General features: G+C 46.6%; 1 protein-coding gene across 4 annotated transcripts in view; it reads left to right on the top strand.

Annotated features, from left to right (window-relative positions):
• Positions 1-25,956, top strand: part of LOC122921092 (A-kinase anchor protein 2-like) — a 376,427-nt gene that overhangs the window by 202,361 nt on the left and 148,110 nt on the right. For all 4 annotated transcript variants that reach the window (XM_044271024.1, XM_044271040.1, XM_044271032.1 and 1 more), the window contains one exon: positions 12,508-12,569. In XM_044271024.1, the coding sequence (XP_044126959.1) occupies positions 12,508-12,569 (62 nt within the window). The remainder of the gene's footprint in view (positions 1-12,507; positions 12,570-25,956) is intronic.

Genomic DNA, 25,956 nt, shown 5'->3' on the forward strand with positions numbered 1-25,956 from the left:
ACAGGGGGGTGATCAGGGAGTCTATATGGGGTGATCACCCCCCTGTAAGGCTCCATTCAGACGTCTGTATGTGTTTTGCGGATCCATGGAGTCCACCAGAACAGGAGTTACAGTCCATATGTCCTAGTAGGGTAAATGGGTTGTCTCATGATGTCTTTAATCTAAGATATGAATTACCCTAAAAAATTAAGACTTGCCTGTGTTTTATGGGCAGAAGCAGAAATGAAGCACAGGATGAGTAGGAAAGGGAGGTGCAAATTATAGATTAAAAAGGTCCTATACATAGATTTTTAGTTTCTTTGTACAAGCAGTCGGGCTATGATGGGGGGGGGGGGGATTTATAAAAACTAGTGGAAAGGAAAATTGGCTCAGTTGCCCATAGTAACCAATGAGATTGATTCTTTAATTTCCCAAAGGATAGAAATTTAAGATGAAATCTGATTCGTTATTATGGACAACTAAGCCAATTTACCTTTACACCACTCTTGATAAATCTCCCAATGATGTCTAAACTGCTGAGAATGTTGTGATTTAATGAGCACTTCCCTTTGGTGTGTGCATTGCTGACCTATAGGTTCCTTACTTATATACAGTATTAGGGCTCATGCACACAACCGTTTGTATTTGGTGCTTCGCAAAAGACGGATCTGCAAAAAATACGGATGACATCCATGTGCCTTCTGTATTTTGCGGAACGGAACAGCTGGCCCCTGATGGAACAGTTCTGTCCTTGTCTGTAATGCGGACAATAATAGGACATGTTCTATTTTTTTGCGGAACAGAAATATGGACATACGGAAACAGAATGCACATGGAGTAACTTCCGTTTTTTTTGAGGACCCATTGAAATGAATGGTTCCGTATATTGTCCGCAAAAAAAAACGGAACAGGCACGGAAAGAATATACATTCGTCTGCATGAGCCCTTACACTTTTATTAAATTGTTACCATGTAAAATATGGTATAATGTTTATTGAATTAGTATTGATAGAACAAGAATTAAGTATAGATAAGGTACTGTTTGTTCAGTGCAGCGGGTGTGGACCCACTGAACTATTTGGCTTGGGACTACTGCTGCGGGCCTTGTCTTGGAGGTCCCCTGGTATTCACCCTTTCATTCCCATGCAGGGATCTAGACTTTGCTGCCAACAGGCTACTGCTACTAGCTGTAGTCTCTGTTCAGAGCCTTGCTAAATAAGACAGGTCAAAAGACAGTGGAGTGTACTACCCAGTGGGCAGGCAGAGGTGTGGTCGGATGGCAAGCTGAGGTCAGGCGTTTGTGCAATACAATAAACTGGCAATAGGTCAGGGCAGGCAGCACAGTGATCAGTCAGAGGTCAGGACAGGGTGAATAAAATAATCGGGTAGGGGTCAAACAAGGGTGGTCAGATCATACAATAGCACAACTTTACAGGACTAGACAAGCTAGACACCTTATGGTCATGTACCTTCCAATAGGGGAAGGTACCATTTATACTTCACTGAATGCTACCATTGACTGAAGACAGATTAGCCTGTGTGCACACTTACCTTTTAAGAACCAGGAAGCACACGTGCAAGGTATGCGAGCTTGCACCATGAGGATGAATGTAGGCTGTGAGCAGCTAGAAGAGTGAGTACTCCAGTGGCCATGCCAGGAGAGAGAAGATGCAGTATGTGAAGGTGGTCTTGAGTTTTGTCTTAAGCTGTCTATTAAAGGTTTAGCTTTAACCCTTTTTAGGGAAGTAAAAGTAAAGTTGATATTAACTTATTGTATTTTGGGTATAGATTATCCTCATCTATCTGAGTCTTTATATAAGCGGTTATGAGTACTCACCACTGCATGAAAGATCCCACTACAGTGCAGCTTTAGCAGTTTCATCTCACCAGTCGGAAATGTTGTACATGAATCATAAAACAATAGTTCAGTGTTAAACTTTGTACAGTACTTTCTATGCACACCAAGTGATTATGTGGGTGACATTTATAAAAACCTAGTTCAAGAGTATAGTAGAAGATTAGGTAGTTGCAGTTACATTTTACCCCTCAGGTGCCCATGGCATCTGAGCAGTCCAGAAACAGGAGTCGCACGCTCCCACTCCCATAACAGCGTTCCCCAGCTGAGATCAGGGAACCTGTTACACTGTACTAATAGCCCAAAGCCTGCTTGAGGTTAGCTATTACTGAAAGATACCAATACAGGCTACTAGGTGGCAGCACTGTATTGTTATATTGAAAATGAAATGTTTAATGATGGCTATAGAGCCATCAATGAACACAATGGGCAATCTAATGATTGCCAGTCATAGTCACAGTTTTTAAAAAATATATTAAAACGATATAAATGTTCAGATCACCCCCCTTTCCTCAAAATGAAAATACTTAACCAATAAAAAATAATAATACGCATCATGGGCATTGGACCAGTACTATTAAAATATAACAATATTAAAGTAACTTAATTTTTGAAAAACTAGCTTTCCTGCTATGAGTTTGTGCTTGAGTGTAGATGTTTACTGATTGGCTGCCTGACATCACAGTCCCGTCACGCCCCCTCTACAAAGTAATCACCAGCACAAGACATTTAGCTAGAGCAGTGGTGCCCAACCATTTTTCGTCTGAGGGCCGCACTAGACATGGTATACATTTTGCGGGCCAGAACCAGGTAGCTTTGCCAGAAAGAAATGCAAACACTGTGAGGGGGCACGTGTGAGCATTACTAAAATACATAATATGTAGGCCTTCAAAGGCTGCATTTGGAGCCGCTGTTGCAGATTCTGTTGAAAGAACAGACAAAAAAGCCTTTTATACAGCACTTTTGTGTCCGGTAAAAACACAGGCTCCTGAACGGATCCGATCATAGTCGGTGGAGTCTGTTCAGCTTGGAGTGGGGAGCAGGGTCACTAGTGGGGTGACAGGAGGAGGGGGGAGCAGGGTCACTAGTGGGGTGACAGGAGGAGGGGGGGAGCAGGGTCACTAGTGGGGTGATAGGAGGAGGGGGGAGCAGGGTCACTAGTGGGGTGACAGGAGGAGGAGGAGAGCAGGGTCACTAGTGGGGTGACAGGAGGAGGGAGGAGTAGGGTCACTAGTGGGGTGACAGGAGAAGGGGGGAGCAGGGTCACTAGTGGGGTGACAGAAGGAGGTGGGAGCAGGGTCACTAGTGGTGTGACAGGAGGAGGGGGGAAGCAGGGTCACTAGTGGGGTGACAGGAGGAGGGAGGAGCAGGGTCACTAGTGGGGTGATAGGAGGAGGGGGGAGCAGGGTCACTAGTGGGGTGACAGGAGGGGGGGGCAGGGTCACTAGTGGGGTGATAGGAGGAGGGGGAGCAGGGTCACTAGTGGGAGGACAGGAGGAGGAGAGCAGGTTCACTAGTGGGGTGACAGGAGGAGGGAGGAGTAGGGTCACTAGTGGGGTGACAGGAGAAGGGGGGAGCAGGGTCACTAGTGGGGTGACAGAAGGAGGTGGGAGCAGGGTCACTAGTGGGGTGACAGGAGGAGGAGGAGGAGAGCAGGGTCACTAGTGGGGTGACAGGAGGAGGAGGAGGAGAGCAGGGTCACTAATGGGGTGACAGGAGGAGGGGGGAGCAGGGTCACTAGTGGGGTGATAGGAGGAGGGGGAGCAGGGTCACTTGTGGGGTGACAGGAGGAGGAGGAGAGCAGGGTCACTAGTGGGGTGACAGAAGGAGGAGAGCAGGGTCACTAGTGGGGTGACAGAAGGAGGGGGGAGCAGGGTCACTAGTGGGGTGACAGAAGGAGAGGGGGAGCAGGGTCACTAGTGGGGTGACAGGAGGAGGGGGGAGCAGGGTCACTAGTGGGGTGAAAGGAGGAGGGGGGGAGCAGGGTCACTAGTGGGGGTGACAGGAGCAGGGGCGGAGCAGGGTCACTAGTGGTGTGACAGGAGGAGGGGGGAAGCAGGGTCACTAGTGGGGTGATAGGAGGAGGGGGGAGCAGGGTCACTAGTGGGGTGATAGGAGGAGGGGGGAGCAGGGTCACTAGTGGGGTGACAGGAGGAGGAGGAGAGCAGGGTCACTAGTGGGGTGACAGGAGGAGGGAGGAGTAGGGTCACTAGTGGGGTGACAGGAGAAGGGGGAGCAGGGTCACTAGTGGGGTGACAGAAGGAGGTGGGAGCAGGGTCACTAGTGGTGTGACAGGAGGAGGGGGGAAGCAGGGTCACTAGTGGGGTGACAGGAGGAGGGGGGAGCAGGGTCACTAGTGGGGTGATAGGAGGAGGGGGGAGCAGGGTCACTAGTGGGGTGACAGGAGGGGGGGGAGCAGGGTCACTAGTGGGGTGATAGGAGGAGGGGGAGCAGGGTCACTAGTGGGAGGACAGGAGGAGGAGAGCAGGTTCACTAGTGGGGTGACAGGAGGAGGGAGGAGTAGGGTCACTAGTGGGGTGACAGGAGAAGGGGGGAGCAGGGTCACTAGTGGGGTGACAGAAGGAGGTGGGAGCAGGGTTACTAGTGGGGTGACAGGAGGAGGAGAGCAGGGTCACTAGTGGGGTGACAGGAGGAGGAGGAGGAGAGCAGGGTCACTAGTGGGGTGACAGGAGGAGGGGGGAGCAGGGTCACTAGTGGGGTGATAGGAGGAGGGGGAGCAGGGTCACTTGTGGGGTGACAGGAGGAGGAGGAGAGCAGGGTCACTAGTGGGGTGACAGAAGGAGGAGGAGAGCAGGGTCACTAGTGGGGTGACAGAAGGAGGGGGGAGCAGGGTCACTAGTGGGGTGACAGAAGGAGAGGGAGAGCAGGGTCACTAGTGGGGTGACAGGAGGAGGGGGGAGCAGGGTCACTAGTGAGGTGACAGGAGGAGGGGGGGAGCAGGGTCACTAGTGGGGTGACAGGAGCAGGGGCGGAGCAGGGTCACTAGTGGTGTGACAGGAGGAGGGGGGAAGCAGGGTCACTAGTGGGGTGACAGGAGGAGGGGGAGCAGGGTCACTAGTGGGGTGACAGAAGGAGGGGGAGAGCAGGGTCACTAGTGGGGTGACAGGAGGAGGGGGGAGCAGGGTCACTAGTGGGGTGACAGAAGGAGGGGGAGCAGGGTGACTAATGGGGTGATAGGAGGAGGGGAAGCAGGGTCACTAGTGGGGTGACAGGAGGAGGGGGAGCAGGGTCACTAGTGGGGTGACAGGAGGAGGAGGGGAGCAGGGTCACTAGTGGGGTGACAGGAGGAGGGGGGGAGCAGGGTCACTATTGGGGTGACAGGAGGAGGGGGGAGCAGGGTCACTAGTGGGGTGACAGGAGGAGGGGGAGCAGGGTCACTAATGGGGTGATAGGAGGAGGGGAAGCAGGGTCACTAGTGGGGTGACAGGAGGAGGGGGAGCAGGGTCACTAGTGGGGTGACAGGAGGGGAGCAGGGTCACTAGTGGGGTGACAGGAGGAGAGGGGGAGCAGGGTCACTATTGGGGTGACAGGAGGAGGGGGGAGCAGGGTCACTATTGGGGTGACATGAGGAGAGGGGGAGCAGGGTCACTAGTGGGATGACAGGAGGAGGGGGGAGCAAGGTCACTAGTGGGGTGACAGGAGGAGGGGGGGAGCAGGGTCACCAGGGACCAGTCCCATGAGTGCACAGCTCCTTACCTCTCCAGCAGCCCTGTCATGTTTCCCAAGTTCCTCGGGCAGCGCGCCGCACTCTCCTTACAACAGCCACCCCTGGAGCCGGCCCCTCCTCCTTCCTGCTCCCGCCGGCTTCTCCTGCTCCAGGACCTGTATCGCTCAGCGTGTCTATACCAACCAATAACAAAGCTCCTTGCTGCAAGTAGCTTTGCTATTGGTTGTTTCAGGCACAGGCAGCATCACCTTAGACTTTTTCCAGGGAGTCGCACGGGCCACATGGCACAGCTTCGCGGGCTGGATATGGCCCGCGGGCCGTAGGTTGGACATCACTGCACTAAGTGAAAGGGCTGCCAAAAATTACAAAGAACCGGCACTCCAATACACCCTTTATTAAACTAGGAGCAAGGGCCTGCTGGTATTCCACTACTGCCCTCTGCTGTTTACAAAGCCTGGCCTAAAACATTAGGGGCAAGGGCCTGCTGCTGATCTGACCATCTAAAACATTAGGGGTGAGGGTCTGCTGTTGAGCTGACCCTCTAAAACATTAGGGGTGAGGGTCTGATGCTGAGCTGACACTCTAAAACATTAGGGGCGAGTGCCTGCTGCTAATGTGGCCATCTAAAACATTAGGGATGAGGGCCCGCTGCTGATCTGACCATCTAAAACATTATGGACGAGGGCCTGCTGGTGACCCTCTAAAACATTAGGGGTGAGGGTCTTCTGCTGTGCTGAGCCTCTAAAACATTAGGAGCGAGGGCAGCCTAATAAGCATGTTGATATAATGGAGGAGGAGGACGAGAAAAGGAAGATTGAACCATATACCCTTTTTTGTGGTAGAAGGGGTGCATGGGAATACAGTGTATTCAATACACCATAAAAACCACATTTAAAGTGCCTTTATGTTCAGCCTCTGGTGGAGTAGAGAAGTCAGGGGAAATCCAGGCCTTGTTCATTTTGATAAGAGTCAACCTGTCAGCATTTTAAGTTGACAGGCGGATGCGCTTATCATTGGCCAAAATGCGCATAACTCGAGGGTCACGGGAAAGGCAGCATAACAATAAGTCAGCCATGTGTGCCAGAGTCCCAACAGACAAGACTTCGCTGTCCTCATCAGGAGGATAACTCTCAATCTCCTCATCCTCTTCCTCCTCTTCGGCCCATCCACGCTGAACAGATGGAATAAACCTGCTATGGGTACTACCCTCTGTAGCGGAGGCAACCATCTCCTCCTCATCATCATCCCCACCCAATTTGTGCTGAGAAGACGAACTGAGGGTGGGCTGGCTATCACCCAGTGTACTGTCTTCCCCCATTTCCACCTCTTGCACATGCAAAGCATCCGCCTTCATTGTGAGCAGCGAGGGTTTCAGTAGATACAGAAGTGTAATGGTTACGCTGCTAATAGCGGCATCGGCGCTCACCATCTGTGTTGCGTAAAACCTCACAGAGGTCAGACAGCCATGCCCACTCGTCGCTTGCGAAGAGTGGAAGCTGACTGGAAAGGCGACGATCATGTTGCAGCTGGTATTCCACTACTGTCCTCTGCTGTTTACAAAGCCTGGCCAACATGTGGAATGTGGAGTTCCAGCGCGTGCTCATGTCGCACAACAGTCAGTGAGCTGGCAATTGCAAGCGCTGCTGCAGCGTTGCCAGACCGGCGGCATCTGTAGATGACTTTTGTAAATGGGCACACACGCGGCACATCTTCACCAGTAGCTTAGGCAAATTAGGGTAGGTTTTGAGAAACCACTGAACCACTATGTTGAACACGTGGGCTAGGCATGGTATGTGTGTGAACTTGCTGAGCTCAAAAGCCGACAAGGCCATTATCAGACACAACCATGCCTGGTTGTGGGTTGAGTGGCGAGAGCCACAGCTAAGTCTGGTCCCTTATACCCTGCCACAGCTCTGCTGCGTTGTTCTGTTTGTCACCTAAGCAAATCAGTTTCAGCACGGCCTGTTGCCGCTTCCCCACTGCAGTGCTACACTGCTTCCAGCTACTGACTGATGGCTGACTGGTGCTGCAAGATGATAATTCAGAGGTGGAAGTGGACGAGGAGGTGGAGGAGGAGAAGGGGGGTTGCAGCCACTAATGTAGGTGGTGGCGGAAATCCTGATGGAAGTAGGGCCCGCAATCCTTGGTGTCGGTAGCACCTTTGCCATCCAAGGGTACGACTCGCTCCCGACCTCCACAATGTTCACAGACTTTTGGGTCTCTAAGGCCCCTTTCACACGGGCGAGTTTTCCGTGCGGGTGCGATGCGTGCGGTGAACGTATTGAACCCACACTGAATCCTGACCCATTCATTTCTATGGGGCTGTGCACATGAGCGGTGATTTTCACGCATCACTTGTGCGTTGAGTGAAAATCGCAGCATGCTCTATATTGTCCGATTTTCACGCGCCCCATAGAAGTGAATGGGAAGCGTGAAAATCGCATAGCATCCGCAAGCAAGTACGGATGCGGTGCGATTTTCACGCACGGTTGCTAGGAGACGATCGGTATGGAGACCCGATCATTATTATTTTCCCTTATAACATGGTTATAAGGGAAAATAATAGCATTCTGAATACAGAATGCATAGTAAAACAGTGTCTCCTCTGCGCTGAACAGGACCTGGGGTGAGCTGCTGCATTAAATACCGGTTAAGGACCTTTGATGACGTCACTCCGGTCATCACATGGTCTTTTACCATGATTATAAGGGAAAATAATACAATCTTCAGAACATCAGCCAACAAACGTGCAGGGAGGAGACTCTAGCATCGCTAGCATTCGGCCGAACACCACGATGTGCCGAGCATTGCGATGCTCAAGTCAAAATGGTGTTCGGCCGAGCGTGCTCGCCCCACAACACTAGTAAGTATGTGAAATTTACATTATATTAGGTAATTATTGATGATGAATTTGTCTAAAACATAAGTTATATTTATGGCAACTGGAATACCCCTTTAATCCCATATGGCGAATAGCGTAACAGAAAAAAAAACTACCAATTTGCATTTTTTTGTCACTTCAACGCCCCAAAATCTTTTTAATAAAAAGTGATCAAAAAGTCACACACACTTCAAAATGGTATCTATGAAAACTAAAGATCATCCCGCAAAAAATGAGCCCTCACAAAGATCCATACGCATACCGTACTTTTCGCTTTATAAAATGCACCAGATGTTAAGACGCACCTAGTTTTTTTGAAGGAAATTAAGAAAATAAAATATTTTGAACTAAATGGTGACGTACTGTTATGGGGAATCTGTGGATGACACTGTTATGGGGATCTGTGGATGACGCACTGTTATGGGGATCTGTGGATGACGCACTGTTATGGGGATCTGTGGATGACACTGTTATGGGGAATCTGTGGATGACACTGTTATGGGGAATCTGTGGATGACACTGTTATGGGGATCTGTGGATGACGCACTGTTATGGGGATCTGTGGATGACGCACTGTTATGGGGATCTGTGGATGACACTGTTATGGGGATCTGTGGAGGAAACTATTATGGGGATCTCTGGAGGACAGTGTTATGGGGATCTGTGGAGGACACTTATAGGGGGATCTGTGGAGGACACTTATTGGGGATCTGTGGATGACTCTGTTATGGGGGGTCTGACCCCATAACATTGGGCCCTAGTCATAGCAGCCATCACATATAAAGTGTATGCAGAAGCCCCTAGCAGTGCTGCTAAACTTTCAGTAATCACTTATCTGTAAGCAGCACTTGCCTCACTCATTAATGAAGTCAGAGGGGCCGGATTGTGACTGAGTGAGCGGCATGCGCTGCCAGCCTGCCCTCTCTGTGCATGGCGAGTACTGCTTACAGATAAGTGATTACTGCAAGTGTAACAAAGCAGCACTGCTAGGGGCTGCTGCATAAACTTTATATATGATGGCTGCTCTTATCGAGGCCCAGCTTAATGAAGTTCAGTGACTGCGCCGGGCCCCGCTTCTACCCTGATAGCGTCCCTGTTTACATGTCACTGGTACATCGCAGGCCGCTATGCCTGTGCAGCACAGCATGGCCTGCGATATGCCGGCCATGTAATACTGCTGTATTCGCTTTTGGGGGGAAAAAAGTCTTATAAAGCGGAAAATACGGGGTAACTACAAAAAAGGTATAGGGGTCTGAATATGGTGATTTAAATATATATATTTTTTAAAGGTTTTAAATTTTTTTCAGTATTCAAACACAATAAAAACAATACAAGTAGTATCATAGTAATAATATTGACCTGAAGAATGAAGGTAACAGGTCAATTTTACCGCCCAGTGAACACCATAAAAAAAAAAAAGTGTCAGAATGATTTTTTTCTAATTCCACCCTATTTGGAATATTTTTCCTGCCTCCCTATACACTGTATGCAATCGTAAAGGGAAGCGTTATAAAATAAGCCCTTATGAAGCTATGTGAATGTAAAAATAAAAAAAAGTTATGACTCTGGGAAGGTGGGGAGTGAAAAAAGAAAAATTGAAAATCGCCCTGTCCTCTGAGGGTTAACTGGCAGCTGCTAGGTGTGCACTAGCTCCACCTAGTGGGGAAGCAGTAGAGTGTTGTGTAGGCTGTGATTGACTGTGAGCAGCCAGCAAAGCAATGGCATATGTACATGCCCCTGAGGGAAGGGACTGATGGAAATAACTGAAAGTTTAGCATCCATACAAGGAGAGTGCTGAGTATCTGTCAGAGAAGGTAACGCATATACTTTGGCCTATAGACTTCCCTGCTCTAGTAAAGAGACAGACTGGACGTCTGTTGGGAGGACTGCACCCCACTGAAGGTACTGTGGAAATACAGAGAAGGAGGGTGAGAAACAGAAAGAAATTAGGAAGATTGTAAAAATTAGCCTGGGTTCACAACATTTTTTTGTCTTCTATTTTATATATACATTGGGAAAAAAGGATATAAAGTGTATTGCACTATGCTTATCAATCCTGCAGATTCTAGAAAAAAAACATGTTTGTTAAAGTATACGTTTTTTTTTTTACAGTTTACAGCGGAACTCTGGGGTGATGGATGCCACTGTATGGCATCAGTCTGAGGCATATTTCTAATGTATGCATTATTTGTAAGACAAAAATGTGATGTGAACCCAGCCTTGTCTGTAAAGGAACTGAGAGGCAACTTGATGCTGTTTGAACCCCCCATACACAGCCTTGGGGAGAGCTGCCTGTACGTTGTGTGTGTGATAAGATCTGCCTGTACCTCTGTCAGCCCTCAAACAAGCCTTGGTATCTCATGAACCAACAAATCTCTACTGGAACCCTGCCTTGCACCCTTAAAATCCATTGACATCAAGGGTACCTCAAATTACCAGCAGGCAGGAGACTCCCCAAACCCAGGGTGTGCCCTTAAGGGAGGAAAGGGTGCGCCTCTCCAATTACTGCATGGCCCAGGGAGCATCAGAGTGAGGGTTACCCCCGTACTTCTAATCCTATCATTTCCACCAGTGTTACTCTCATCCTGCATTCTCACCGATCGAGCTCACTGCATACTGGCTTTCCCAAAACGAAGATTGAGAGCCAGATTCTGATTGGTGGCTTTGGGTTACTCCTCTATTCATCTCTTTTTGGCATTGTACCATCATATCATATAATTTAATCATTCACATCAGTCCCTGTTGCCAATTGGGCTCACAGTCTAATTTCTCAGATACACATTCACACCCAAGTACCTGGAGGTATTCCACAGAAACACGTGGAGAACATACACAGTCTATGCACATGTCAGATTCAAACCCAGGAACTTAGTGCTACGATAGAATGGTGCTAACCACTGACCAATTCACGCTTTTCTGAGCCCCCACATTAAAGAGTAGTTGCCATTTTGGATGATCCAAAGCTGCTCATTCAACTGGACAGCGTAGCTGCATGGGAACTGTGTGTTACTCTAGCTTTCCAGAGCAATATAGAGCATCTTTTCAGATGGGGTTATCCTGATAGGACATCCCCTTAATCTCCCCATCAGGTTTAGGTAGCTCCTTAATCATACCTTTTTGAAGTGATCTGAAGTGATCATTAGCGATAAGCACAGGGGCAATATTCGAATTCGCAATATTTTGGAGAATATTTGTTGAATATTCGTGAATTAGAATATTCGTTATATTCTACATTCTTTTTTTTTTACAAAAAAATCGGCAAGCTAATGATTGCGTAATATGCGAATATTACGTGATCAATACAGGCGTGGGTCAAAAACAAATATATAGCACTATAGAATATTGTGCTATATATTCGTTTTTAGAATATTCGTCATTTTTTCCATCTGAACACATGATTGGCCCAAAAGCAATTTAAGCAGGGAGGAATCATGACTTCAGATGGAAATAAATGACGAATATTCTAAAAAACAAATATTTAGCACTAAATTCGAAATATTCTCAAATTCTCGTAGTTGCGATATTCAAGATAAAAATTCACTTTTAGAATATTCACGCTCAACACTAGTGATCATTTGTAGACTACACAACACTGGCCCAAAAAGGTTGTGGGCTCCTATAAACCATATATTCTTTCTGTCAACATACGTTCAGAAACTTGACAACATGAAGTATATATTGAGGGATTGTCCAGGCTACAGATATTGGAGACCTATCCACAGGACCCAGCACCCTTGCCATTCCGCTGTGCTTTTACTAGTGCTGCCTCCTCTTCCATGTTTACCCCCTTGTAGTAGAGGTGCAGTGTGATTACAGTTTCCTCTCTCATTCACTTGAATGGGACTAACAACTGTAATTACTCTGCACCGCTGCTACAGGGGAGAAGGTGTGCATGGAAATATTGAAGATGATACAGCACTCTCACATGAACCATGGCCTCCTCAACCAGCTGATGGGCGGGGGTGCTGGAATTTGGTTTGATTTAATATTGATGAATTGTCCTGAGGATAGGTCATCAAGGACAACCCGTTTAACATTTGTCATAGCTTTTTTTTGTGTAATTCTGTATTTGATAGTTTACTTTATATTTTATTATTCCTGTAGAAATAAAGAATAAAGACCTGGAAGAATTTGAAGAAAAAGAAGAGGGCAGCTTGCAAATGACTGTAAGTCAAATTTTTAATATTTACCTTCACTAGTGATGGACGAACATCGGTTGGGACGATTCGCGAACGCGCGTTCACGATCAAATGTTCGAGAACCGCGCTTTTGCGGCGGGCTCCATTCACTTTACTAGAAGTACACAACTATTCCCACAGCATGGACAGTGATATACCAGAGGGGGATCATTGGCAAAAATTTTCAAAAAAAAAAAATATGTATTTTAATCAGGGGCCATTTTTATGCATCTTAAAGGGAAACTCTCAAAAATGTGCCCTGCTGGAGTCTAGATTTTTTTTTTTTTTTTTTCAGTTTGATGTATACAAATGTGCAGTCCTCCATGTTTTTGTATCCTGCAGAGTCCATAAAAAAAAATGCATATGTTAACGTAAATTTGTTTTCTACCATGGAACTGTATGGTGAACGGATGCCACTGTACAGCATCAGTCTGAGGCATCTAATATGCATTAAATGGATGGCAAAAATAGGATGTGAACCCAGCCCTAGTGTCAGAATAAGCACCAGTACACAGCGTTGCTGAGCGTACACAGCGGAGAGGGGAGGCCGCCATGTACTGACAGAGTGCTGCCTGGTCCTGGTGGGCAGGGATGAGGACTGTGTTTCCCAAGGATCATTTTCTAGTGGGAAATACATGGCACAGTATAATACACTAGAATCTATATACTATAAAGATATTAGCACTACTCCCGAATAATAATACAGTTAGGTGGTCATTTATTATATGGAAATACATCTATGTTAGGCGTATTTCTGACACAGATTGTGGCGCAAAGGTCCTTAGCACCGCAATCTGCGTGTTTTTAGCAATCATACCAGGTTTAAAAAATGATGGTGTGGTCAGGGAAAGGGATATAGCTATGGCCACCCAGTTATTTGATACCACCGCCATACATTGACCGGATAACACCTCTGTACAGTGACTGGATAACAACTCCATACCGTGACCTGATAAAAGGGTATAAGAGGGCACAGTACAGGGAATGACTAGGGGCACTGCACAGGGTGTGGTAAGAGGGCACAATGCAGGATATAAGGGGGCACAGTACGGGGTGGGTGGCACAGTCACATGACACTGTGACATTAGAAGGTCCTTATGGTGAATGCGGTTCATACTCCACCATAATGAGAGGCAGAGGAGTGAGACAGGGGTGTGATTATATGGCTAGAGATAAAAAAAATTACTGTTGGCCAGTACAGGCCCCATAAATTAGGCAATACGCATCCTGTGACCACCTAATGTACCTCCAGCCACAGAATCCAAAGTTCTTTGCTGTCAGGTCAGCAAAGAACTTTGGATTCTGTGGCTGGAGGTACATTAGGCGGTCACAGGATAAATATGTAACTGTCGGCCAGTACAGGCCCCAAAAATTAGCCAATAGGCATTCACCTGACAGCAAAGAACTTTGGATTCTGTGGCTGGAGGTGCATTAGGCGGTCACAGAATAAATATGTAACTGTTGGCCAGTATAGGCCCCAAAAATTAGGAAATAGGCATTCACCTGACAGCAAAGAACTTTGGATTCTGTGGCTGGAGGTACATTAGGCGCTCACAGGATAAATATGTAACTGTTGGCCAGTATAGGCCCCAAAAATTTGGCATTCACCTGAGATAAAAGGCCTTTTATGCCGCTGTATATACATAAGGCAAGGACCATTCTTTGTTCTGGGTGGTGGCGAATATGTGTGGGCTGGCATGAGGAAATTCAATTACACGTGGTCATCACAGGTGTTGAATTCCTCCGAGATCCATGCCTCATTCATTTTTTAAAATGTGAGGTAGTCCACACTGTCGTGAGCTAGGCGAGTGCGCTTATAGGTCACGATCCCCCCCTGCTGCTCTGAACGTCCTTTCTGACAGGACACTCGACGAAGGGCAAGCCAAGAGTTCCATGGCAAATTGTGCCAGCTCTGGCCACAGGTCAAGCCTGCACACCCAGTAGTCAAGGGGCCGTTAACCCAATGTAGTCGGACACCTGTCGGTCTAGGTGTTCCCTGAGGCTGGATCTGGAGGGTGGCTGTCGATGGGTTTGGGGGCAAGAATCATCTCATATCCGAAGTGACCAACACATCTTCAAACCGCCCTCTTTTTGCAGGCGCGGTATGATTGGTACCCGCAGCTGTTTTGCTGTGGGTGGAAATTCCTCTGCCAGTGCCCGCAACAGCAGAAAGCAGCATCTCTCGCAGCAAGGCCTGGAAATACTGCATTCTGACTGCCCTCTGTGATGCTGGTAACATCTCCGTCATTTTGTGTTAGTTATGTACCTTCCCTGCCTGTGCTTGCTAGACCACGTGTCTGTGATGAGATGTATCTTGGCACCGACACTGTGTGCCAGAGATATACTGTATTTACTTGCCGCTGAACGTGCCCGTATAGTTTAGGGATGCCCTTCTGAGAGAAATATTTCTTTTCGGGGAGCTTTCATTGCATTGTGCCAATGGCCACACATTTTCTAAAAGCCTCAGAGTCCACCAATTTATATGGCAGTAGTTGGCGGGCTAGCAGTTCTGACAAGCCAGCGGTCCGCCGTTGGGCAAGAGGATTATCCGGCGGCGTCATTTTTTTTACGTTCGAACATTTGGGCCACGGAAGCCTGCTTTGTGCCAGATGAACGCGATGACAGCACTGTGGAAGGTGGAGTGGAGGACAAATGGGAGGAGAGAAGAGAAGAAAAGGAGGAGAGGCAGGAAGTGGAGCGCCGGGAGTGTGGCTTTGTGGGTTCTGACGGCATTGCTCCCACTGGGCTCGGTGATAGGAGGCTAGGTGCCTTCTTAAGGCGGTCATCCCTAGGTGAGTGTTGGGCTTACTGCGACTTATGCGTTGAAAGCACAGGCTGCAGATGGCAACACTATTATCAGCAGCTGACACATAAAAAAAATCCCACACTGCGGACCCATGTGCAGGCATCCTAAGAGCGCAAGATGTGACCGTGCATGGTGGATGGCTCGCTCCAGATACATTTGCAGTCTGCTTTTGGCCTCCTGTACACTGCGAGTTCTGCCTGCTTCTCCTCCTTCTTATCCCTATCTGCTGCTCCGTCTCTCCCTCTAAACTCCCCTCCTCTTCTTCTCTTGTGGGCACACACGTGATGTCCATCGACACCTCATCATCGTCACCTTCACCACCACTGACATTAGAGATCTCGGACTAGACAGCAATATCGGGAACCACCCTCCTTGGGCTGATCTGGGTACTGTCGTCAGATCGCTGGGTGGCGGCCGTTGCTACCTCCTTTTCCTCATCCGATGCCAAGAATGGCTGCGCATCGGTAAGGTCTGGGAATGGATGGAAAAATAATTCCTCTGACTCGAGTGGAGGGGCTATGGGGGTGGTGGTGTCTTTGGGGGTGCACACAGCAGAGAGTGAGGAGAGTCCAGATACAGAGGATGAGGAGGGTGCAGAAGCGGAAGGCTGAGTGAGCCACTCAACCAACTCTGGTGCGCCCATAGTAGTTATTGCACGCGCCTTCTCACTTAGGCTCCGGCCTGGTGCACCTGCCCGACCCGTACCATCCCTGCGGAACGGTCTGCCTCTTCCTCTGCCTATCATTTTCTAAATGACCCTCTGCCTATGTCCGTAGAGAAGAGCAGTATTTGTGGAAGAAGGTTTATCGCAGCCCTCAATCAGTATTTGGTGGAAGAAGGTATATGTCACCCCTATATCAGTATTTGGCAGAAACAGGTATATAGCACCCCTCAATCAGTATTTTGTGGAAGCAGGTGTATCGCAGCCCTCAATCAGTATTTGGTGGAAGAAGGTATATAGCAATAGCACCCCTTAATCAGTATTTGGTGGAAGAAGGTATATAGCACCCTTCAATCAGTATTTGGCAGAAACAGGTATATGGCACCCCTCAATCAGGATTTTGTGGAAAAAGGTGTATGGCACCCCTCAATCAGTATTTTGTAGAAGAAGGTATATGGCACCCCTGAATCAGTATTTGTCAGAAACAGGTATATTACACCCTTCAATCAGTATTTTGTGGAAGCAGGTGTATCGCAGCCCTCAATTAGTATTTGGTGGAAGAAGGTATTTAGCAAGAGCACCCCTCAATCAGTATTTTGTGAAAAAAGGTATATGGCACCCCTCCATTAGTATTTGGCAGAAACAGGTATATGGCACCCCTCAATCAGTATTGTGTGGAAGCAGGTGTATCGCAGCCCTCAATCAGTATTTGGTGGAAGAAGGTATTTAGCAATAGCACCCCTCAATCAGTATTTTGTGGAAGAAGGTATATAGCACCCCTCAATCAGGATTTTGTGGAAAAAGGTGTATGGCACCCCTCAATCAGTATTTTGTAGAAGAAGGTATATGGCACCCCTCAATCAGCATTTGGCGGAAACAGGTATATAGCACCCCTCAATCAGTATTTCTCAGAAACAGGTATATTGTACCCTTTAATCAGTATTTTGTGGAAGCAGGTGTATCGCAGCCCTCAATTAGTATTTGTTGGAAGAAGGTATATAGCAATAGCACCCCTCAATCAGTATTTTGTGGAAGAAGGTATATGGCACCCCTGAATCAGTATTTGGTGGAAACAGGTATATGGCACCCCTCAATCAGTATTGTGTGGAAGCAGGTGTATCGCAGCCCTCAATCAGTATTTGGTGGAAGAAGGTATTTAGCAATAGCACCCCTCAATCAGTATTTTGTGGAAGAAGGTATATAGCACCCCTCAATCAGTATTTGGCGGAAACAGGTATATGGCACCCCTCAATCAGTATTGTGTGGAAGCAGGTGTATCGCATCCCTCAATCAGTATTTGGTGGAAGGAGGTATTAAGCAATAGCACCCCTCAATCAGTATTTTGTGGAAGAAGGTATATAGCACCCCTCAATCAGTATTTGGCAGAAACAGGTATATAGCACCCCTCAATCAGGATTTTGTGGAAAAAGGTATATGGCACCCCTCAATCAGTATTTTGTAGAAGAAGGTATATGGCACCCCTCAATCAGTATTTGGCGGAAACAGGTATATAGCACCCGTCAATCAGTATTTGTTGGAAACAGGTATATTGCACCCTTCAATCAGTATTTTGTGGAAGCAGGTGTATCGCAGCCCTCAATCAGTATTTGGTGGAAGAAGGTATATAGCAATAGCACCCCTCAATCAGTATTTTTTGGAAGAAGGTATATGGCACCCCTCAATCAGTATTTGGCGGAAACAGGTATATAGCACCCCTCAATCAGTATTTGGCAGAAACAGCTATATAGCACCCCTCAATCAGTATTTGGCGGAAACAGGTATATGGCACCCCTCAATCAGTATTGTGTGGAACCGGTGTATCACAGCCCTTAATCAGGATTTTGTGGAAGAAGGTATATGGCAACCCTGAATCAGTATTTGGTGGAAACAGGTATATGGCACCCCTCAATCAGTATTGTGTGGAAGCAGGTGTATTGCAGCCCTCAATCAGTATTTGGTGGAAGAAGGTATTTAGCAATAGCACCCCTTAATCAGTATTTTGTGGAAGAAGGTATATAGCACCCCTCAATCAGTATTCCGCGGAAACAGGTATATGGCACCCCTCAATCAGTATTGTGTGGAAGCAGGTGTATCGCAGCCCTCAATCAGTATTTGGTGGAAGGAGGTATTTAGCAATAGCACCCCTCAATCAGTATTTTGTGGAAGAAGGTATATAGCACCCCTCAATCAGTATTTGGCAGAAACAGGTATATAGCACCCCTCAATCAGGATTTTGTGGAAAAAGGTATATGGCACCCCTCAATCAGTATTTTGAAGAAGAAGGTATATGGCACCCCTCAATCAGTATTTGGCGGAAACAGGTATATAGCACCCGTCAATCAGTATTTGTCGGAAACAGGTATATTGCACCCTTCAATCAGTATTTTGTGGAAGCAGGTGTATCGCAGCCCTCAATCAGTATTTGGTGGAAGAAGGTATATAGCAATAGCACCCCTCAATCAGTATTTTTTGGAAGAAGGTATATGGCACCCCTGAATCAGTATTTGGCGGAAACAGGTATATGGCACCCCTCAATCAGTATTGTGTGGAAGCAGGTGTATCACAGCCCTCAATCAGGATTTTTTGGAAGAAGGTATATGGCACCCCTCAATCAGTATTTGGCGGAAACAGGTATATGGCAACCCTCAATCAGTATTTTGTAGAAGCAGGTGTATCGCAGCCCTCAATCAGTATCTGATAGAAGAAGGTATATAGCACCCCTCAATCAGTATTCCACGGAAACAGGTATATGGCACCCCCAATCAGTATTTTGTGGAAGAAGGTATATGGCACCCCTCAGTCAGTATTTGGCGGAAACAGGTATATAGCACCCCTCAATCAGTATTCCACGGAAACAGGTATATGGCACCCCCAATCAGTATTTTGTGGAAGAAGGTATATGGCACCCCTCAGTCAGTATTTGGCGGAAACAGGTATATAGCACCCCTCAATCAGTATTTGGCAGAAACAGGTATATAGCACCCCTCAATCAGTATTTGGCGGAAACAGGTATATGGCACCCCTCAATCAGTATTGTGTGGAAGCAGGTGTATCACAGCCCTTAATCAGGATTTTGTGGAAGAAGGTATATGGCACCCCTGAATCAGTATTTGGTGGAAACAGGTATATGGCACCCCTCAATCAGTATTGTGTGAAAGCAGGTGTATCGCAGCCCTTAATCAGTATTTGGTGGAAGAAGGTATTTAGCAATAGCACCCCTTAATCAGTATTTTGTGGAAGAAGGTATATAGCACCCCTCAATCAGTATTCCGCGGAAACAGGTATATGGCACCCCCAATCAGTATTTTGTGGAAGAAGGTATATGGCACCCCTCAGTCAGTATTTGGCGGAAACAGGTATATAGCATCCCTCAATCAGTATTTGGTGGAAACTGGTATATAGCACCCCTCAATCAGTATTTGGCGGAAACAGGTATATAGCACCCTTCAATCAGGATTTTGTGGAAGAAGGTATATCGCAGCCCTCAAGAAGTTTTTTGGGGGCAACAGGTATATCACACCCGTTGCAATTAGTTACTCCAATAGTGTTTGTCCCTCTATCTAGCTGCGGTATCGCAGCAGAACTGCACACAACTGCTGCACAATACAAATACACTAGGATATAGTTTCTATGTTAGAAAGTATATTAAAAGTATATAACACCCCTCTATATCACACCTATTGATAGCTCACCTATACCAGTCCTTAAAAGGACTGTTGTGGCCCTAGCTAGCGTTTGGTGTCCCTAACAGCCTGTCCCTGCTCCAAAATGCAACCTCTCCCTACACTGGCAAAACACATAATGTAAAATGGCTGCCAGATCCGGTTCTGTTATAGGGTTGGAGGTGTGTCCATGTGCTGAAACGTCTCAATTGGCTGCCCTGTCCCACCTGATGGATGTGTCATGGGTCAAAGTTCGGCGCTATGCAAAAAAATGGCGCCTGCGAATATCACCATATGTATCAACCATGGGAGTAGCTAAGCCAATCCCCTTCTCTGTCTATGTATCAACCATGGGAGTAGCTAAGCTAATCCCCTTCTCTGTCTAAACAGCCATAAGAATAGCTAAGCCAGTCCCTTTTTCCATCTATGTATCAGCCATAACAGAGAAGGGGGCAGGTGCCACCACTGAACTGGAGAAGACAGCCAGTCCTCTGCATATATATTGAAGGCACAGCCTGTGCTGGAACATAGATGGCAGTGGAGCTGCCGGGACCAGGAGAGACATTCTGAATTTGATGGTTTGAACAGATTTGGGTAATAAAGTATATTAGTAAGTTCATTTTTTTTACATTTCATAAAAATAAATACCCTTTTCACTGGACAACCCCTTGAAGTGCATTTAATTGTGTTAACAGTGTGACCTGTGTGTAATGTAACACATGGATGTATGTATGGATCTACCTAAGTGTCAACTCATGGCTTCTCTGTTTAAACTCTTGGGAGAACTGTTGTTCTCACTGAAGTTAGTTTTCAGTGCATGCAAAATATGCAGGACCATAATAAAACCAGTGGAACTAGAATCACAGCTCTGCCATGGTAAGATCACTGCTGATCACCAGAAGAGCATTGAACCTCAAGTCAAGTGTACCTGCCTAGTAAACATACATTCTTATTGCATAGGTAGGCTGGAGTAATGTAACGGGCACCTACAGTATATAGTTATTTGTCCTTTACTGGGCTACAGTGCATGATGTATATTCATGCTATTTCTTGAGTTTGATGGCTGATTTCTGCATCTGAGGCGATGTCTCTTCCTGTGCCAGCTCATGTTTGGGGATCATTTACCAGGTTTATTATAGTACAAAATGGTCCATATTTGCTTAGATTTGAATCTTGTTTTGTGTTTGCATCCATAGTACCTTCTGTGTTGATTACCATCGTATTATTACTGTATCATTACTCCTTTCACTTCATCAAGAAAATTAAGTTCGATGATGGGTGGCAGGACAGCTCTAATTGACAACCACTCTCGCATGCTGCTCTTGCACACTAAAAGTATTATTTGTTTTTTCCACATCCAATCTGCATTTTTTGTGGGTTGGATGCAGGACCCTATTGACTTCAATGGGGCCACAAAAGATGCAGACAGCTTTGTTAGGAGTGCAAGACCAAAGTGGAGACACCGACACCTCCAGATACAAGAGATGAAGTTAATCAACACATCCTGTAAATTGAAGTCATTTTGATCCAAATCATTTGTGCCCAGGACAAGCTGACTTCTTTTAGTTGGGACCCTACTCTATAAGGACTCCTCTCTTTGTGTCAACAGGTCTCATAGGTCTGTAACCTGTAAAGACTGATTACTATTTTTATTCTTTTATTTTAATCATGCCCTCATTTCATTTGGACTTCTTTTGCAGTAATGTTTCCACATCGCGTTACTTCGCGTTAAAATGCTGGTGCCTGTTAGTAAGTGGGATCCACTTCTGTTTGCACACAGATGCTCCTGAATTTCATGAAACCCATATTCAAATTTTAGGTAAAAGCACCACTGATCTATTAGGGGTATGGCCACATGGTCAGGTTTCCTGATGCCGTTTTGGTAGCCAAAATCAGGAGTAGATCATAAAAGGAGGGAAGGTATATAGGACAGATATAAGTTCTCCTCTTTTTTGAACTCAATCCTGGTTTTGGCTTCCAAAACTGCATTCGGAAACCTGACTGTGTGGCGGTACCCTTAGTTTTCCCCTTTGATGTGGATAAGAAATAATTAGAATTAACTGGAATACCCCTTTAAGGATGGAATTGACTTTGCTCTTAAGAGATTATCCTTATGCAACTAAGTAGCAGACTGAATGTTAACAGCCTTTGCTTTGCTCTTCTCCCTTTAATAGTTGCCTATGAAGTAATAGCTGTACAATGCAGCAATGCTTCCTCTGACAAGCCTCCTGTAATGTGAGCAGCCTTGGATCTCATCCCACTGTGTACATCCACTCCTTCTTGTTGGGATCACACAGCCTGATTGCACTGGAATGAGCGTGAAACCTCCAGCCAGCCCATTCATTTATTTATTAGTCAGTAGGAGAGGCAGGGAGCTAGTCAAGAGATAGGCGAGCTCAATGTCATAGCAGTCACAGTGCTGCTGCATGTGCCACAGCAACATCCACACCCACCGATGATGGGCTGCAACTAAATAACTGTGGCTGGAGGAGTTGAAACAACATTAAGTGGAAGGCTGCCTGCTGCTGCTGTACTTCTTGAGTTCTTTTTTTTTTTACATCTCCGAGACAGGAATCCTTATCATGTTTTAAGAGATACCTAAGGATACAGAACATCTTTTCAGAGACGACACAAATATCAAGGACTAAGGTACAGCACTTTTAGCAGAATGCAGCAATCGTCTTGCAGCATCTGCAGCTTCTTGTACCAAAACTAGACTGCTGAGTCCAGGTAGGTTTGGGATGCAATGACAATAGAGGACGAGGGGGACTTTTTTTTTAATTCCACCATTAAGAAAATCACATCTAATGTTATTGTTGTTATACTGTTCATGGCCTTGCAATTTTATAGTGTAAACATTTAACCCTTTAATAAGTGACATGAAACTTCTTTCAAGTTATTCTTTAGGAATCCAATCATTGAAAATAGTGAAGGTATAGAATACATGTATCGTTAGTGATGTGGATTTCATTTGTTCTCATGGTAAGTTTGGCTGTTCTATCACAACATCCTTGCAGGCTGCAGAGTCCTGCAGCGTCATGTCACGGATGCTCGCTGGAGGATGCTGTAATGTTCTTCTGTCTCAGATGGAAATATATGTTCACATTGCAAGTCTACAGGGGGTGATTGAAGGACGTATTTTTAGAAACTGCATAGTTATGGCAGCTTCAGCTGGGAAGGAGTCAGCAATTCCTTCTTGTATTAGCGTCTTGCACTTGACAACACTTTGACCTTCTTAATTTAATGAAATGCATACAGCTGGAATACGATGTTAACCCTTCAGCAGCCGTAAATGATTTAGCTTGGTTAAAGTGCTTGTAAGTCGATGTACTTTGATAATACTATATAATAAGGTTGGATCTAGAGGCTTAAAATCAGTTGCGCCCTTACAATGTTCTCAGCATATACCAACTTAATAATCATACTTGTTTGCCTAAGGGTTTACTGGTGATATTGACTTTTGCATACAACTATAGACTTTTGAATTGCATTAGAAGTTGTAAGCTTTCCTTGGAGAAACATCAGGATATCTTTATCTGAATGTTAGTATGTTTCAGAATGCTCAGGTGTTATCCTTCAATGGCCGTGTTCATATAGTAAGCAGAGAACTGTCTAGGGGTCTGGGTAGAAGTTTAGTTGAAGGCTAACTGAAACCTTCTCCATATCAGTACTACCCAACATGCTGTTCTTCTCCCAAGACTACTAGTAGAATGTTCAACCACATTCCCGAACCATCAGTCTCTGGCATCTATAATAATCAGACCACCACTTAGTAGATTATAATTATTAATTATTTTAAAAAGGTTGTCAGAGAATATCTAAAATTCCTTCCCCCAAGCCAGCAGCACCTTTGAAGAGAAACATACTTACCTGCTCCCCTCCACTTGGTTCTGGCTCCCTAGTTCCCCAGCTGTCTTTACTGCATTTCCAGTCCCCAACTGTGAACTTCCACAGTGATTGGGGTCACCTGCACCACTGCAGCCAATGACTGGCCTATGCAGTGACGTGTCCTCAAGCGACATGTGACCCTGTCCATGTGGACGTTGACAGATGAGGAGCACAAGTGCCATTCTGAGCAGCAGGTAACAGGATAAGTATGTTCTCTTCACAGGTCTCTTTGGCTGGGGGGAAGTTTAAAAAAAAAAAAAATCACAGAGAACCCCTTTGAATGCACCAGGGAGCTGTACATAGCAGGTTACAAGTAAGTATGTTCTCTTCACAGATCCCGCTGGTTGGGGGAAGGTTTAAAAAAAAAAATCACAGACAACTCCTTTAAATGCACCATTAATTCCAGGTAGCTGTACATATCTAACTGGTACAGAGGGAGAGAAGACCCTGCCCATTACAGTCTACCAGTCATCTAAGGATGAAGAAGACAGTAATTGAGGCAGGGTTATTGTAGCTTGAAGGCATTCATAGAGGTGAGTTTTCAGGATACTTTTGATAGTTTGAATGGTGGTGGAGGGGGGGCCTGATATGCTGGAGTAGTGAGTTCCATACTATAGGGATGCACAGGATAAATCTTTGCAAGAACTATGTGAAGGATGATAAGAAGAGCGCAAAAAAGGCTAAATGGATGTCACAGGTGGGGAAAGACAAACAAAAAGACACAAAGTAAGAATGGCTCCCACTCTGGCGGACCTGCTGTGTCCATGTAGTACATGGGGGGCCATTCATTCATGTGACTGGCATGTAATGGAACGCTTTACTTGTAGCAGCTTCTGTGTGGAAAATGCATATCTAGATGAGGCTTCCTACACTGATTGCTGCAGGTAAGAGCAGACAGAAATGTAGACATCAGCTGTTTGTAGACGAGGTGGCACTTGTGAGAGTGCTGCTTCCTCTTCAAGATTACACTGCACAACGTCTCATTGCAGCGGCAGCGCAGTGTAATTACAAGTGCTCCTCCCATTCAAGTGAATAGAACATGCACTTGTAATTACACTGCGCTGCGAGACTTCCTATCACTGGTGTAACTATAGGGGTCGCAGCGAACGCAGTTGCGACTGGGCCCCTAAGCCGGTGGTGCTGTATATTTCCCGTAATAAGATGCAGTGCCTCTTATAAAGGGAATACTAGTGAGCGCTTCCATTATGGAAGCGCTCACTAGTCTGCAGGAGGAGGGAGAGAAAAGCGCTGTACAGTACTTACCCCTCCTCCTGCTTGCTCTTCCTGGGGCCTGCCCTGCTGTGCCCTGGCCACCTGCAGCGTCAGGACGTACACAGCGTACTCTGTCCTGACGCTGCAGGGGGTCAGGTGAAGAGATGAGAGCTGGGAAGACAGCCTGACCGGAAGAGGAGAGGCAGAGCAGCAGAGGTAAGTTTGTTTATTTTATAGTCTGATCTGAGGTCTGATTGGGGGTCTGAAGGATCTGATTAGGAGCCTGATTGGGGGTTTGATTAGGGATCTGAAGGGTCTGATTGGGGGTCTGAAGGGTCTGATTGAGGGTCTAAAGGGTCTGACTGGGGGTCTAGAGAGGTCTAATGGGGGCCTGATTGGGGGTCTGTAGATCTAATGGAGGTCCGATTGGGGGTCTGGAAGTCTAATAGGGGTCCGATTAGGGGTCTAGAGGTCTAATGGGGGTCTGATTGGGGTCTGGAGGTCTAGTGGGGGTCAGATATGGGGTTTTGGAGGTCTAATAGTGGTTTGGTCTGAGGTCTAATGGGGGTCTGATTGAGGGTCTAAAGGGTATGACTGGGGATCTAGAGAGGTCTAATAGGGGCCTGAAGGGTCTGATTGGGGGTCTAAAGGGTCTGACTGGGGGTCTAGAGAGGTCTAATGGGGGTCTGGAGGTCTAATGGGTGCCTGATTGGGGTCTGTAGATCTAATGGGGGTCTGATTGGGGTCTGGAAGTCTAATAGGGGTCTGATTGGGGGTCTAGAGGTCTAATGGGGGTCTGATTGGGTGTCTGGAGGTCTAATGGGGGTCTGATTGGGGTATGGAGGTCTAATAGGGGTCTTACATGGCGGTCTGGGGGTCTTATATGGAGGTCTGGAGGTTTAACGGGGGTCTTATCTGAGGTCTTATATTGGAGCGGGGTCTGACATAGAGGTCTAATGGAGGTCTGATATGGGGCCTGACAGAGTCTAAAGGGGGTCTGGTCTGAGATGTGGGGGGGGTCGCATCTGGGGTTTGATATGGGGGTCTGATCTGAAAGGTAAGGGGGTATTTTTTGTACTGGCACACTTTCTGTGTGGTACCAGTATTTTCAGGGGGACTGTTTCTGCAGTATAGTATTGGGGGGGG

Source organism: Bufo gargarizans, chromosome 1 (genome assembly GCF_014858855.1).
Source record: "Bufo gargarizans isolate SCDJY-AF-19 chromosome 1, ASM1485885v1, whole genome shotgun sequence".
In the NCBI taxonomy this organism is placed as follows: Eukaryota; Metazoa; Chordata; class Amphibia; order Anura; family Bufonidae; genus Bufo; species Bufo gargarizans.